Consider the following 13,854-nt stretch of genomic DNA (forward strand, 5'->3'; position numbering starts at 1 on the left):
AAGATGTTTGACAGAACAAAGTGCAGCAACACAGACACAAAAGCAGAATTAGAACAAGCAATTAGAAGAACATTTTTAGGAACAGAGCCTTTTATGCATATATGCATAATATGCAACAATGTTTTATGCTTAGGTTTTCCAGCAGCATCTGTAAGTTTTATATTCATATACAGCCATAAAGAATCCTGAGAAGTATGCAACCAGCATATAACTTTACAGCAAACTAAGCTGTATTCCTCCAAAAACTGCGGACAGTAATGTAAATTCTGTGTTGGAGGGTGAAAATGATTTTATACCTCATACGTGAACAGATTGCTCTCTACAGGTCAGTCAGGCTTTATGTTAAAAATGTATACATTTTACTGATGGTCAAGAGAAAGAACACATTAAAAGTACAATCATTTTGCTGAAAGATGTTGTAAGACTAGATATTCAAATTAGAGTGTTTATTTGCAAGCCATCAGTGTCAGCCTGAAGAAGCTGAAAACATGATAAAGCCAAAAACCCACCCCTAAAACATGCACAGGTTTACACTTACTACTCTCAGCTTCCACTGAGGGAACTCAAGGTAATTAAGTTAATGTGCATATGTAGCTGAAGGATTGAGGCCAAGGGGGGATTAAAAAGCAGGAACTATAGCAACAGCCTAGGGACAATAGCTGAAGCATTTGGCAGAAGTGAACTTTTCCCCTTTAAACCTGTGGACACTCCTGAAAATCCAATTCAAATTGTGACCAGGTTAAATCCTAGCATGGGTCAGTTTTAGAAAGGTAAGTACCGCCATTTCGGGGAAGGAGTTTCAGCCCAGCCTTCCTGTAAAACAGCTGGTCAGCTTCACATGCAAATTCTCTTTTTCCTGTTTTTTTTTCCCCCTGTATACCATTACAAGCATTAATATGCAGCGTAAATTATTTTATATATCTCACTGTAGATATAAGTAACTGTCTGTTATTGTCTTAAATGAATTTTCAAACTTGATTTAAACCCCTGCAAACAAAACAGTTTTTTGTACTTACAGATTTTACCAAATACCATGTATGTAAGCTAAAGACTGTTTTATTAAATATATACATTATTACATGCATATGAGATACAGACCTAACTATGCAGATGCATGTTACTATGAAATAAATAGACATGAAACTAAATTAGCTCTAAGTACATGCAACATAATTTAATAATATTCTGTAGTTACAGAACACTGTCAGAAGTAGCTACAGTTCAAATGCACTCCATATATCCAAGACATAATAAGTTTTCTGGGAAAAAAAAAAAATCATTTTAACAATGCTAACTGCAACTTTTACTCATTCTCTTCTTTTTCAAAAAGAGTATCTCCACGTGATAGAAAATAGGTGCAAATAATTTAATACAACCTCCTTTTTTTTTTTTTCCCTGAAAGCTGAAAATAATTTACCCCAGAAGTGTAATTATATGACTGTAAAGCATAAATGAAAGGCTTAAGTCAGTTTTGTTATTCTGGCAATAAACACAAATACAATTAAGTAAGAACAAAATGAAACAAATTACCATGCCATAAAGAAGTAATATTTCTGAAAATTACTTTTGGGTCTTGACAGCTAACAAGTTCTGTTGGTCTGACTGTCACTGTTGCTTTCCAGACTAATACAAATACTAAAGCAACTCTTGTTTAGCCTATCTGTACACAGAATTCTAGTATGAACTTGCCAGTCACTTGGGATTGCTTATTATGAACGGTTCCTTACTTCTCTGCACAAAACGCAAATTAATGTGTACAGCAAAAATAATAAGCATTGCCACATATAATACAATGGTGTGAAAAGAGACCTTTTGTTCTGACATTTGCTGACCCTTATCTTTCAGAGTCTAACTGCATGGGCAAATCGAGAGAACATAGTTGTTCTCAAAAGAAAATGTGAACTCCTAAAATTTAAAAAAAAAAAAAAAAAAATCAAGTGAATAAATAAATAAATAAATAAATAAATAAATAAGGCATCAACAAAGCTTTTGGCCAAAACTATGCAGTTTATAGAAAAGTAACTCTGTTAAATAATTAGCTCCTCCATAGCTTCTGCTTAGCAATCTCTCAAGGCAATTCCTGTATTACACAGGATGCCTGCAGACAGCCCTGGCAACCACAGCTGCCACCTCAAGAACCTGAGCTTTCATAGCTCAGGTTTTATGATGGAGATATGAAGAAGCTGACTAACTGAATCTTCATGCCAGATTTCGTGATCTAGCTGATATTTCTAGGACTGACAAGTAGACTAATCTTCCTAATCCTACTTTGTAAGCCTCAAAAAAAAAATAAAAATCAATAAAGCTTAATAAAGCAATAAATGGAACCAAGGGATTTTGGAGTTTGGTAATTGGTCTTATGAGTTAAGAAAATAAAGTTCATAAACATGAGAGGTTATAGGTTATTCTGGTAAAATATGACAGAGATTGCCATGAAGGATAACTACTTAATAAGTATGTGAACGCCCATAATCTATGCCACTCCAACCCAAGGATCTGACTCATTTCTGAGGCTGTGGCTGGCACAAGAATTCAGAGAAAGGCACAGAAATTGTGACATGGGAACAATGCTGAACTTCCGAGAAATAATTATTTTTGCTAAAGATTAAAAACAAAAAATCACATATACACGAACTCATGTATAATTCCAGGTATACCTTTATCAGTTTAAAAGCTATTACCAAATCCCAATCAATTTAGCTCCCTAGGAGTGAAAAGCAGTAACTTTATATTCCATTCACATAACAAAGGGCTAAAATCAAGATGGGACAGGCTTGTTTGAAACATGAAGGCTCCCCAAGTCTTTCCAGCACACCAGCAGTCGTTTTGAAAAGCTACCAGCATGCCTCCCCCTTAACAATCAAGGTTAAGCAGGCAGTGTAGACTTGGATGGAGGACCCATTTTTTCATGTTTAGTGAAATCACTGCATAGGAAGTGACTTCTAATCAAGAATGTTTCTAAACCACTTTCAAGCTGGCGAGTTCCTGGGCCGTCTCTTTGCAGATAAAGCTCATCCATGAAACGAACAATGCGTAAGTAGGAAAGAATATAACAAGCTGAATTCTGGTCAGAACGAACCGCGCTGTTTTTCAACCATTGCTTTCCTATTGCTGGGGCAAATAACACAGTTTCTGCTGTGAAGCTCTGAAAAAATGGAGCTTGCTATTTATTTATTATTTTAAACAAGCATCTGTAATTTTTTCCCCTCTGTCCTGGTCCTGTGTTGCTGCCTTCCACTGATCTGCTAGTAAAACCGGAATTAAATAAGTGCAACATTACTTGCTCAGATAAAAAAAGAAGCTGGGAAGTTTTTGCCATCAGCAGTTAGACCACTGGAACACCCATTTCCACTAATACTTGACAAGCCATATTTCACTTTTATTCTTCAGTGATTTACCTCAGATCTCAATGCATTGTGAAAAGCGCCTGGAAAGCATCTCCCATTCAATTTTTGTTCTGAGTGAAACATTTTCTTTTTCTTGCTTCACATACCACTCTACACCGTGCTTTCCAATTTTCTGAAGATTTCCTTAAAAATGTACTCTCAACCAGCCTCGCAACATTTTAGTCTGTTAAAGTAAATCATGCAATTTTAAATACCTTTCAAATTTTAATGATGGTGACATTCCAATGAAGGAAATTAAAAATAAATACAAACATCCAAAATTGATTGCCCAAATGTTTGCAGGTGCTAATAAAGTATTTGCTTTACATCACGATTTTTAATTATACTAAAATCTGTAATGATGCCATAAATACATGCATTTTATCTGCTTAAAAATATTATGCTTGTTTAGAGAGAAAACACTGAGGTTCGTTTACTAGTTTCTTTCAGCTCCACATACTTGACAAAACAGTAATGAGCGTGTCAAATTCTCAGAATTAAATAGCTGTTATTTTTTAAGGAGGTAACATCCAAATGTATATTGGAAGATCTGTCCTCTTCTGAGAATCAATTCTATCTTTTAGTGACCAGACAGACATTTTGAATAAAACATACAGGGGGGAAAAAAAAAAAAAAAAAAAAAAAAAAAAGAATTACTGTATGCTTAATGCAGATTCTTTAAAGAAACATGGATTTAAAGGGCTGGATTTCTTTTTTTTTTTTTTTTTTTCAAAATTTTACTTCAAAGAAATGCTCCATTGCTAAACCCTCCTCTTAGCTTTAATAGCATTTCTTTCCACTTTATCATCTCTTATAGACCATGCCAAAAAAGGGCAACTACTGGGGACGTTAAGAAAACTTTAGTTATTCCTAAAGATCACTTAACTATATCAAACTGTAAGAATTTGCTACACCTAGTCACAGTTCTGCTTTTGTAATAATATACTTGTAGGTTGAATAAACTTGCTTCTTCTACAAGGGAGAGCAATTACAGATGGATAGCCATGCTCTGCTGTACACAGTAAGTAGACTTGACAGAAAAAATCATATTACCTGTGTGCTCTTGAGTGCTCTGCATCTCAAGTCTGTGCTCTGCAGCTGATCATCATGCCAGTGACAATACATGAGATTCTTCCAGCACAAGGAGCAGCAGAAACAAGTATTGTATACCAATGAGAAAGACAACTGACACAGACCCTGCAGAAACAGACACCTGCAGTCCTTGCAAGGGCTACAAAGACAGGTTATGAAAACAGGCCAAAGGCCACGTCCATCCCGCATTCTTGTGGTCACAAACTTTCCCTGTTTCCTGGACAATAAATTATCTTTTAGGTGCCAATTCTTACAGCAGAAAAATAATATGGGTGAAAGTATCCATGATGGCTCTAGTGTCTCAGGCAAAAAATGTCATTTCAGTGTGTATAAATGTCCCTTCGTCCCCACGTATTGGCAGTGTGGATCTTATTGCACCTGATTGACACAAGTCCTTTTACTCCCCAGATGATGGAAATGAGGACTGCCAGTCACATCCCTCAAGCAGGGATTCAAATACTGCTTTTTCAGATCTAACATCAAGCTCACATAGAAAAGAGTGCACAATGTTCACACATTTAAATGGAATAGCCTCCAAGCTTTAGAGATTTCTGGATCAACTGAAGATATTACAAGGCAGCAAGCCTTGACAGGCAGCATGGGAGGCACAGTCACCAGCAGCAGAGCAGCAGCCTGCATTGAGTTACCCACTTTGAGAAATTCTGTGATGAAATATCTTAGCCTTCAAAGTAGCTTCCTACTGACAAAAAATAAATAAATAAGCTTCATCAGTGTCACCATGTGAAGTGAGGTCTATGTAGAAAAGATGCCATTTCTTCTTTAGACTGTAATGCACAATTTAAGTTGACTGATTTGTGCAAAGGGCTGAAAACATAGCTGCTCACATTATGCAGAGAACACAGAGGACAAAAGGAGGTTTTCTTCCTGTTGCCTACTCTGTTTTTCTTAGAAGAGAAATAAGAGTTGTATGGTCAGCAGTCCTGGGGTTACCTCTACAACAGAGTGATGCTCGTGATGTTTCAAGAAATCAGGGTCAGCTGGGATAGAAAAGCCAGACTGGAATGATATGATACTCCGGGGAGACACTGACACAACTTACCTTGCTCACTGACACTCCTGTGCAAGAGTGAGTAACATGGGATGTGTTTTCAAGCATAGATTCAGCCTATTCAGAGTTGATTTTCTGGACTCTGGAAAGGCTAAGCAGATGAAGGGTAAGTACAGCCCCGTGAACTGTGTCACTACATCCATAATTTGTGAGGACAGAACTGACACTGACAGGGGTACGCCTTCAGATGCAATAGCAGGAGGTGATCTTAGGTTGGTGAACCTCTCAATAACACTGTTGTTATTTGCAGGAATTGCAATTCCTTCCCTTTGCTAAACCAGAATCACCCTTCTTTGCAAGGTATTTATGCCTGGAACTGGATCTCAGCTGTTGGAATTGCATAAAATGACCCAACTGAGGCCAGCAGTGAGGGAGATGTATCTCATTATTTCAGTGTTGGATGAAGCTGCCAGTTCTCCACCAATGCAGAAAACATCTTTTCCTCTCCTCTACCTCCTCCCTCACCTTATAAGCTCACAAAAAAAGAAAATTTTCTTATGTTTGAAGGGCAGTAAGTTAGACCTCTGAGCTGGGGTCTGAAGACTACCTTCACGGACAACTCCAATAAGTTTTGCCTGAAACTGATGGTCTCCCTCAGCTTTTAGATCTGGGAATGCAGGAAGACCACATGCATGCCAGAGACACGTGTAAGTACCTCAGTGTGACACAGTTTCTGCTGAAACAATCAGAAGCATCAGGTCACTGCATTAAGTCAGCCTAATTTATACGGCTCTGCAACTTTGTCATGCTATAAAGACACGTGAGGATCAGCTGCCCAAAGATTTCTGTACTCTACTTTTAGTTGCACAAACAGCTATTAGACTTTTTCAAAATTATTACACAAGGAAGAAAGACGTGCAAGAAAATAACAAAATAGCTATGTAACTTGAACACTGGAACAGTGTCTGAAGGACTCTGTATATAGACACACAAGTATGATCTAGAAGAGCAAATCCATCCCTCCCTGAGGTGAGCAAAGGCCACCTGTTTTCACAATGTTTTATGAAGAACAGTGGAATTTGAACCGAGTTCCTCCTAACTACAGACTCAGTGATTAGGAATGCCTTCTATGTTAAAAATACGTCTAAATCATCTGTTACAGGGATAAAATGTAGGTCAAAGTCGTGCATATCTAAGTACAGATCATGTGATGTGCAGAGCCAATACCAAGACAACTGCCTTGAAGTGCAGGCAACCTGCACATCCTACACAAAACAAAAGAATTAAACTGCTGCTTATCTAGGCAACCTTCAACTACCAATTATTAACTTGCATCGCCAGCCTCCTCCACCCCTCAGTTTTCTTAATATACCCTCTCTGACAATTCAAACACCATTCCTTTGCCATGATGAAGATTAAAGACAAAGCCGAGACTCAGTAAACAGAAAGAGAACTCCCTTGAAAGAGAGGAGGTGTGCGAGTGGGCAATCCGCACGCATCTCACTGATGCTTCTTTGTACTCCATTAACCTTTGAGCACGTAGTACATCACCTGCAAGAGGCAGCTTTCAAATGCAGCTAAGCACTCTGCAGCACACTGGTTCAGGCAACTGAAGCTGTCCTTTAAATAGCATGGCCCAGCTTGGCTGACGGTACAAAAACCTCTCGGGAACAGGCACGGTGCTGTAGTGTGACTGTGCGTGCTGGTGTCTGACCACTGGGATAAACATTTTACACTACAAGAGAAAGGTAGGCAGGTAAGTGCTCTACAAAGGAATTCCTTCTTTTGCCTCTCACTGTCTCCTAGCGTTGGTAGGAGTTTGTCTTCTTAAAGGCATGCTTTCTACTGAAAGCTTGTGATTTTAAGAATTTGATTCTTAGGACTCCGAATACAAGGCCCTCGGTAATCTGAGCTATCAATTTTCTTGCTTATTTGAACACATTTTAGCTTCAAATTGTTACAGCTTTCTTTGCATCTCGGTTTTGAAAACTGACCCTTACGAGAGCTACTGTTGACCTACAGGAAGTGGATTGAAGGTTTCTAGCTGTAGGAAATTATTTCAATAATAGATCAAGTGCGACCTCTTTACAGGTCAGCTTCCTTCAGCAGCTAAACACTGTTCCTTCTGAATGTGTTATTAGGTCAACAGAATTTCTTTCATTATTTGCTCTGTATGTGTGTGTCCACACTTGCTTTGTCATTTTAGAAAACACACAGAGAAGCATTATATTGCTATCAATGTCTGAATAACTAAATGAGTAGAAGGACTAACACAAATTGAAGGTTAATTTAAAAGAAAAATTGAACCCATTTACTGCATTAAGAACTTTCAAACATATTGAAGAATTAAACACTCAAATCCCAGTAAAAGTCAATATAGATTGAGCATTGACCTTTCCAAAACTCTTAAATTCCTAGCTATAATGAAAGTGATTAAATGAAATTCTATGAAGCAAAGCTTGCTTGAAAATATTATCCATTATTAAAAAAAATGAAGAAAATATCCACCAACAAAACATCCTCAAAAGACTGTGTGCTCCTTCCTCGTTACATAGCTTCCCTTACAGCTAGCACAGCAAAAGGTCTGAAAAATAGTAACTTATTTGTACAAAACCAGTTTACACATGCATTGACTCATGAAAAAGTGAATATGGATATGTGGAAGTTCAAGTGAGAGACTTATACAAACACTTCTTTACTCAAATACAAAAATTATTCCAAATATAGCTTTAAATAAACATAGAAAAATACAGAGAATTGTTTAGTATCTCTTTATTCTGACTCTTTGAAGCTTGAGCCACTTAAAAATGAAGCAGACCTTTTACTCTATATTTCATACCCCCCTCAACACCTGCTTTCCAGGATGAGGACCAAAGCATTGCCATGGAAATGGCAAGGTTGTTTTTACACATAAGAAATGATGGAATATGGCGATAGCCCACAGGAGCACTCAAAAACCTCCTTAAGTGAATAAAGCAAACGGAGGATTGGAAGAAATTGCTCACGCCCCCCCAAGTTTTCAGTTTGCAGACTTGTAATAGCACATCACCTGGGTTTAGGGGCATTATGCAGTGAAAGGATCTCTCCTTTTCCCCCTCTTTAGGATGAAATTATCAACTCTACTCAGAAATGTTTGGACAAGCCCTAGCACTGTATTGTATTTGTACACCTTGTAATGAAGATAAATCATTGCTGTTTCCACTGTACCTCTAAGCAAGACATTTCCTTTAAACTACAACCCTTTTGCAGCTTTAAAACGTGTAATATAATGCACTATTTAAAGTCAATTTAGAGAAGCTATAATACATAAATACTAAATATATCCAAAGGAATAACCATAGTAGCAATCTTTCAATTTCCATGGAAACCCTACTTAAAACACAAGATACAAAGCCTAGATGAATGTTAATCTCTTAAACCTATATAAATTCATACTTCAAAGATGCAGTCTACCATCAAAAAAGTGACTGCAGAATACAGCATCAATATTCAAAAAAATTTAGGAAGCACCAGAACTGCTGGTGCTCCCGATGCACAGAACTCCTCATACAGCCAGCCGGTAAAGCACCCCTTGCAGCAGGCGTGCTATGGTAATAGCAGCATCTAGAAATACAACACATCAAGGCAGTGATGAAAATAACTTGGAAGCTGACATCTTCCTGTGCAATGTTTTTAAAAAGATTAAAAATATACCGAAGTTATCAACAAAAAAATCCCATTTTCCAGCAAGACACTTATGGCCTGGGGTGGCAGTACAGAAAGGATGTCTGCGTAACTGCATCCTATTAAAAAAAATAAAAACAGATAAAGAAAACAAAATAAAAACCCTGAACTGTGAGTGAGTAAAAGAAAGAGCACGAACAGAAATTTCTTCAAGCTCATTCCTTACCAGAACAGAGTTCCTGGCAAAAGCTGAGGCTTTAGAAATGTGTTGTCAGCCAGTCAGAGCATTAAAGAAACAAAGTAGGACCTATCATGTCATATCTGAATTTATTATTTCTCTCCTCCTACTAGGCATTACAATCTATAACAAAATTAACTTCCTAGGGCTAAGAAATATCCTGAATATAACACCACATTAACCTGTCCTGATGAAATTACGTAATTTAAGATCTTTTCCAGAACCCTGAAGAACAAAACAAAACAAAACAAAACAAAACATAGAAGTGCCTGCTTCCTTGGCAGTCTCTGAGCTGCAGAATCTGATCGGTTTTTCATTTTCTCACTGGAGAGGGTGAAGTTGACAATTTGGGTATGGTTAAAATGAAGCAGAAGTTAGAAAAAGACAAAGACACCTGGGTGTTGAAGACCACTTTGCAGCTACTGAAGATCAAACACAGTGGGACAGAAAACAGCCCTGAGAACTCACCTACCCAGAGAGCGTGGACGATCACTACTTGGATATATAGAGCTAGGAAGACCCCTAAACTCCACAGGCAGAAGCAAAATCAACATGTAAGCACCCTCCTAAACATTGGTACTGTAAGGAAAGCCACAGCTGGATCAAAATCTAATATGCCACACATACATAGCAAATCGCTAATACCTGTCCCAGCAGTAGAATTCATTCCCTTAATTTACATTATACAGAAGTGAAATGTTTAAATCAGTGCACAGATGAGCAGTTCCACTGCATCTTTTACAGATCTGACCATTTTGGATTTCTGAAGGAATGTATTACATAAACCAGTGTTTTTGCCTCCTGTTACTCTTATGTTAACCTTTTAACTAATGCATGATTATTACTTTGTAAATAATAAAATTTCAATGTGTTCTTGATTGATTTTGAGCCAAATAGTTTAATAAATTACCAGTGCAATGACAAGAATTTAAATAATTCTTTAGTATACTTTTTTGAGTGCTCATCATTTCAATTTTGACACATTTCACATTAATTGAAGAAAGGCATATCCATCTGAGTTTCCAGAGCTAATTTAGACAGGTAACAAAATTAATCCCCTGGATTAGAATCTCATTGGGCTCCAAATTAAATGGTCTGAAACCTCACAGCCAGTAGGTGACATCCCCTAATCCCTTTGGCTTGAAATCAAAAAGCACAAAGCAGCATGACAGAAGGTAAAACTGTTATGAGAACAGATGCAAAAATACCCACAATGCAGAAAAAAAGCTAAGTGGAATCAGAGAAATGCACTGGGAACAGGTGAAACTCAGATATATTAAATTCAAGGATTTCACACTACAGAGGACAGAAAGCAACTTGTTCACTTGACAGTGGGCACATAACAAAATCACACTCCTTAGTGACCGTGTCACTTTCCTCAATCTTTCTGCTGAAATAATCCTGTTGTAATGATAGTCAAACAAAATTAGAGGGAAAGGGATACTGAGTGTAAGAGAAACACATTTATGCTCTTATGGCTGGAAATTAAGTCAGTGTGAACACAAAAGCAGCACTCTGTGTTCACTGAAGAAACACAGAGCACGACAAAAATAATCTTCAAATTTTTAGTAACATTGGAATATTTTTGCTGTAAAATAAATTACATCTTGTGTATCTCCACATCCTCTCAGCAATGTTCATTCAATCAAATAGTCAATTACTTTCAACATAGGGTAGGGAAAAAAAAGGTAACTATTTTGAATTTTCAGCACCAATTAATTTTGGAACAATAATACAAATTATTTTCTAATTTGTTCAATGGCTTTAGCACTGAAGTGCATCAAAGCATTATTTTGTTCATTTTTGTCATGACACAGTGAGGCATAAAAATACAGTATCTTTGTATGATGGAGCAATCCCATATGAGCAGTATTTCAAATTCTGCGTTAAAAGTTAACTCTGAAATGCAATCTTCCATCACATTTCATGGAGGATAATTCTACCACAAATACATAATCTTTGTGAAACTCAGAACCATAAATAATTATCCAGCTCAAATGGCATCAGTAACGCAGAACTTTTGCTGATTAAAAAAAGAGAGAAAAGAGGAAGGAGAAAAAAGGCTGGATAATCCTTGGTAATACCTGACTATTGAATAAAAGTTCGGACTGTGCCGGTAATCTTTAAAATTTATTCAACGTTATTTTAAAAATGACACTAAGACATGCCAGGTAAAATAAACTGCCATTATGCATTCTTTAAAAGACATCAAGTAACATATGTACAAGACTGATAATACAGAAAAGAGAGTAAGAATAGGGCATATGTGGACCCAAATTCTCAGTCCCAAATATTGGAAGTATGCACAACTGTGCTGCGCAGCAGAAACTGTGACATGATTTTCAGAGTTAACAGCATTCATTTTAGGGGAAACATCAAATAGGTATTACCCAGCAGAGTATTCGACTGAGATGTCCATTCAGGCAGATGCATTTAAACATCTAAATCTTTACTGCGCCAGACACATTAACATTCTTATCCTTTAAAGTCTCAAAAATTCCAAAATAGTTTCTGTAGTCGAACACCTGAACAGAAAATCATGAAACAAAACCTAACGACCACTGTTATGTATTTAAAAATGAAGGAGAAAACTAAGTATAAATTCTAATGTTCTACCTGAAAAACAAAATTATATTTTGATATACACACACCCACACACCCCATGCTGTAGTAAAGTTTTTGTAAACATACAGAAAATTTTGAAAGATTACCTGGTAAAAATACCATCCACAACACCAATTGTTGACTCCTCTGCAGGAACGTAGGAACCAATCTGTGCCATGACAGTGATCAATGCAACTTGCTTTATATAGGAGCTCTTTCCTCCCATGTTGGGTCCAGTTATTATCATGACCCTTTCACCATCTCCCTGGAAACACAGAACAGTGGTTAAATATATTGTCTGCGTATGATGCATATAGAAAATCTGTTATGTATACATATGCTCAGAAAGATACAGGACATGTCCTCAGGATTAAATGTTCTGCTTCTATTTGAACAGCTTCATTCATTCTTAGAGTTCATCACATTCACTTCTCAAGATATAATGAATTCTCAGATGGATAAATCTTCCTAAGATCTCTCCAGGCTGGTGAGAGAGAAGCATAGCAATCAACACGCATTGCTCTGGAGAAATGGACAGAGTGTGGAAGATTTTTCCCTTTCTCCATCAAGAAACCAGGAAAGCACTCCAAGAACTTTCTGTGCAGTTTTCTTTGGAGAACGGGAGAATCTCATCAGCTTTCAGAATAGGCACTGTCACCCCAATTTGGTTGTGATCTGGATTCCTCTCCACTTAGAGTTCTCATTGCCAAATGGGACAAAGATCCGACCCAGGTTAAACCCTTCAACATACCCACATCCAAACAGATTGGCTACTACGAGAAATCAAAACTTCTCTGAGTTTAGCAGTACTTGGTTGTAACACAGACATTTCAAGCAGACTGCATCCAGTCTCCGATTGATCAGTTTATCTAATCACTGAAATCCTACAGAAGATGTAGCAGACACAAGCATTCATCTCAGCTATAATACCTCTTATAGTACTTAAACCTGTCTATGGCTCCAAAACAAAATATTCTTCATCTGGTGCAAGACAACTCCTCACACAAAATTAAAACTCGCCAATGAACATATAAAGCCTTCTCAGGGCCTGAGTCAAGACTAGGAAATTAAGTTATGAAAGGTCTTCAGATAAACAGACTTTTATTTTGTACTACAACTTACAATGAAATCCAACAATTTATGAATTAACCAAAAGTCAGCATATTCCATTGCCCCGTGGGACTGGCAGAGCGGAAAGGATAAGCTCTGCATAATGAATATTAGCCACACTACTTAGGAAATTTGGAGGTCATCAGGCACCGTGACAAGAAAAATACGAGTATCTCCACAGAATCTCCTCACGATCTTTTCAGTTTTGCTTTTCTTTTGGGTTTTCATTCTTGTCAACAGGGAGGCAAATAAAATTCATATAGGACTGACACTTTTATTTTGTAATTCAGATCATACAGAAGGTACATGCACCCAGTATTTACTGTATGTAAAAGCTGTTTAGTTTTTACTAAAAACAACAACAACAAAACCGAAACACATTCATAAGGAACTTGCAATAAAGTTAAAACACAGAAAATGACATTATCAGGAATGAAGGATGGATGTAATAAAATGCAGATGTCTATAAGGGAACAAAAATTTGTAACATTCTATTCTCCGAGGTATAGTTTCAATACTGCTACTAAAACTTTGTCAGGGCCACCACCACTTCACTCAACACAAGAATTTACAGGTACTTAAAAGCAGAATGAGTTAACACATAAGTTTCTTGCATGTGTGTAGTATTCCTGCAGGGTCCCTCCAAGCACGTTCAGAGACTGGTGGTTGGTTTGCAAAGCCGGCTTTCAGAAAAACATACACTGCAGCATCAGTCCAGAGAGTCCATCCACCCTTACTAATGCATGCAACCA

General features: G+C 37.3%; 1 protein-coding gene across 2 annotated transcripts in view; it reads right to left on the reverse strand.

The window, feature by feature from the left end:
* MSH3 (mutS homolog 3) overlaps window positions 1–13,854 on the reverse strand; it is a 111,083-nt gene that overhangs the window by 14,754 nt on the left and 82,475 nt on the right. For both annotated transcript variants that reach the window (XM_082783532.1, XM_082783531.1), the window contains exon 20: window positions 12,100–12,257. In XM_082783532.1, the coding sequence (XP_082639658.1) occupies window positions 12,100–12,257 (158 nt within the window). The remainder of the gene's footprint in view (window positions 1–12,099; window positions 12,258–13,854) is intronic.

The sequence above is a fragment of the Aythya marila genome, assembly GCF_965140915.1.
Source record: "Aythya marila genome assembly, chromosome: Z".
Classification (NCBI taxonomy): domain Eukaryota; kingdom Metazoa; phylum Chordata; class Aves; order Anseriformes; family Anatidae; genus Aythya; species Aythya marila.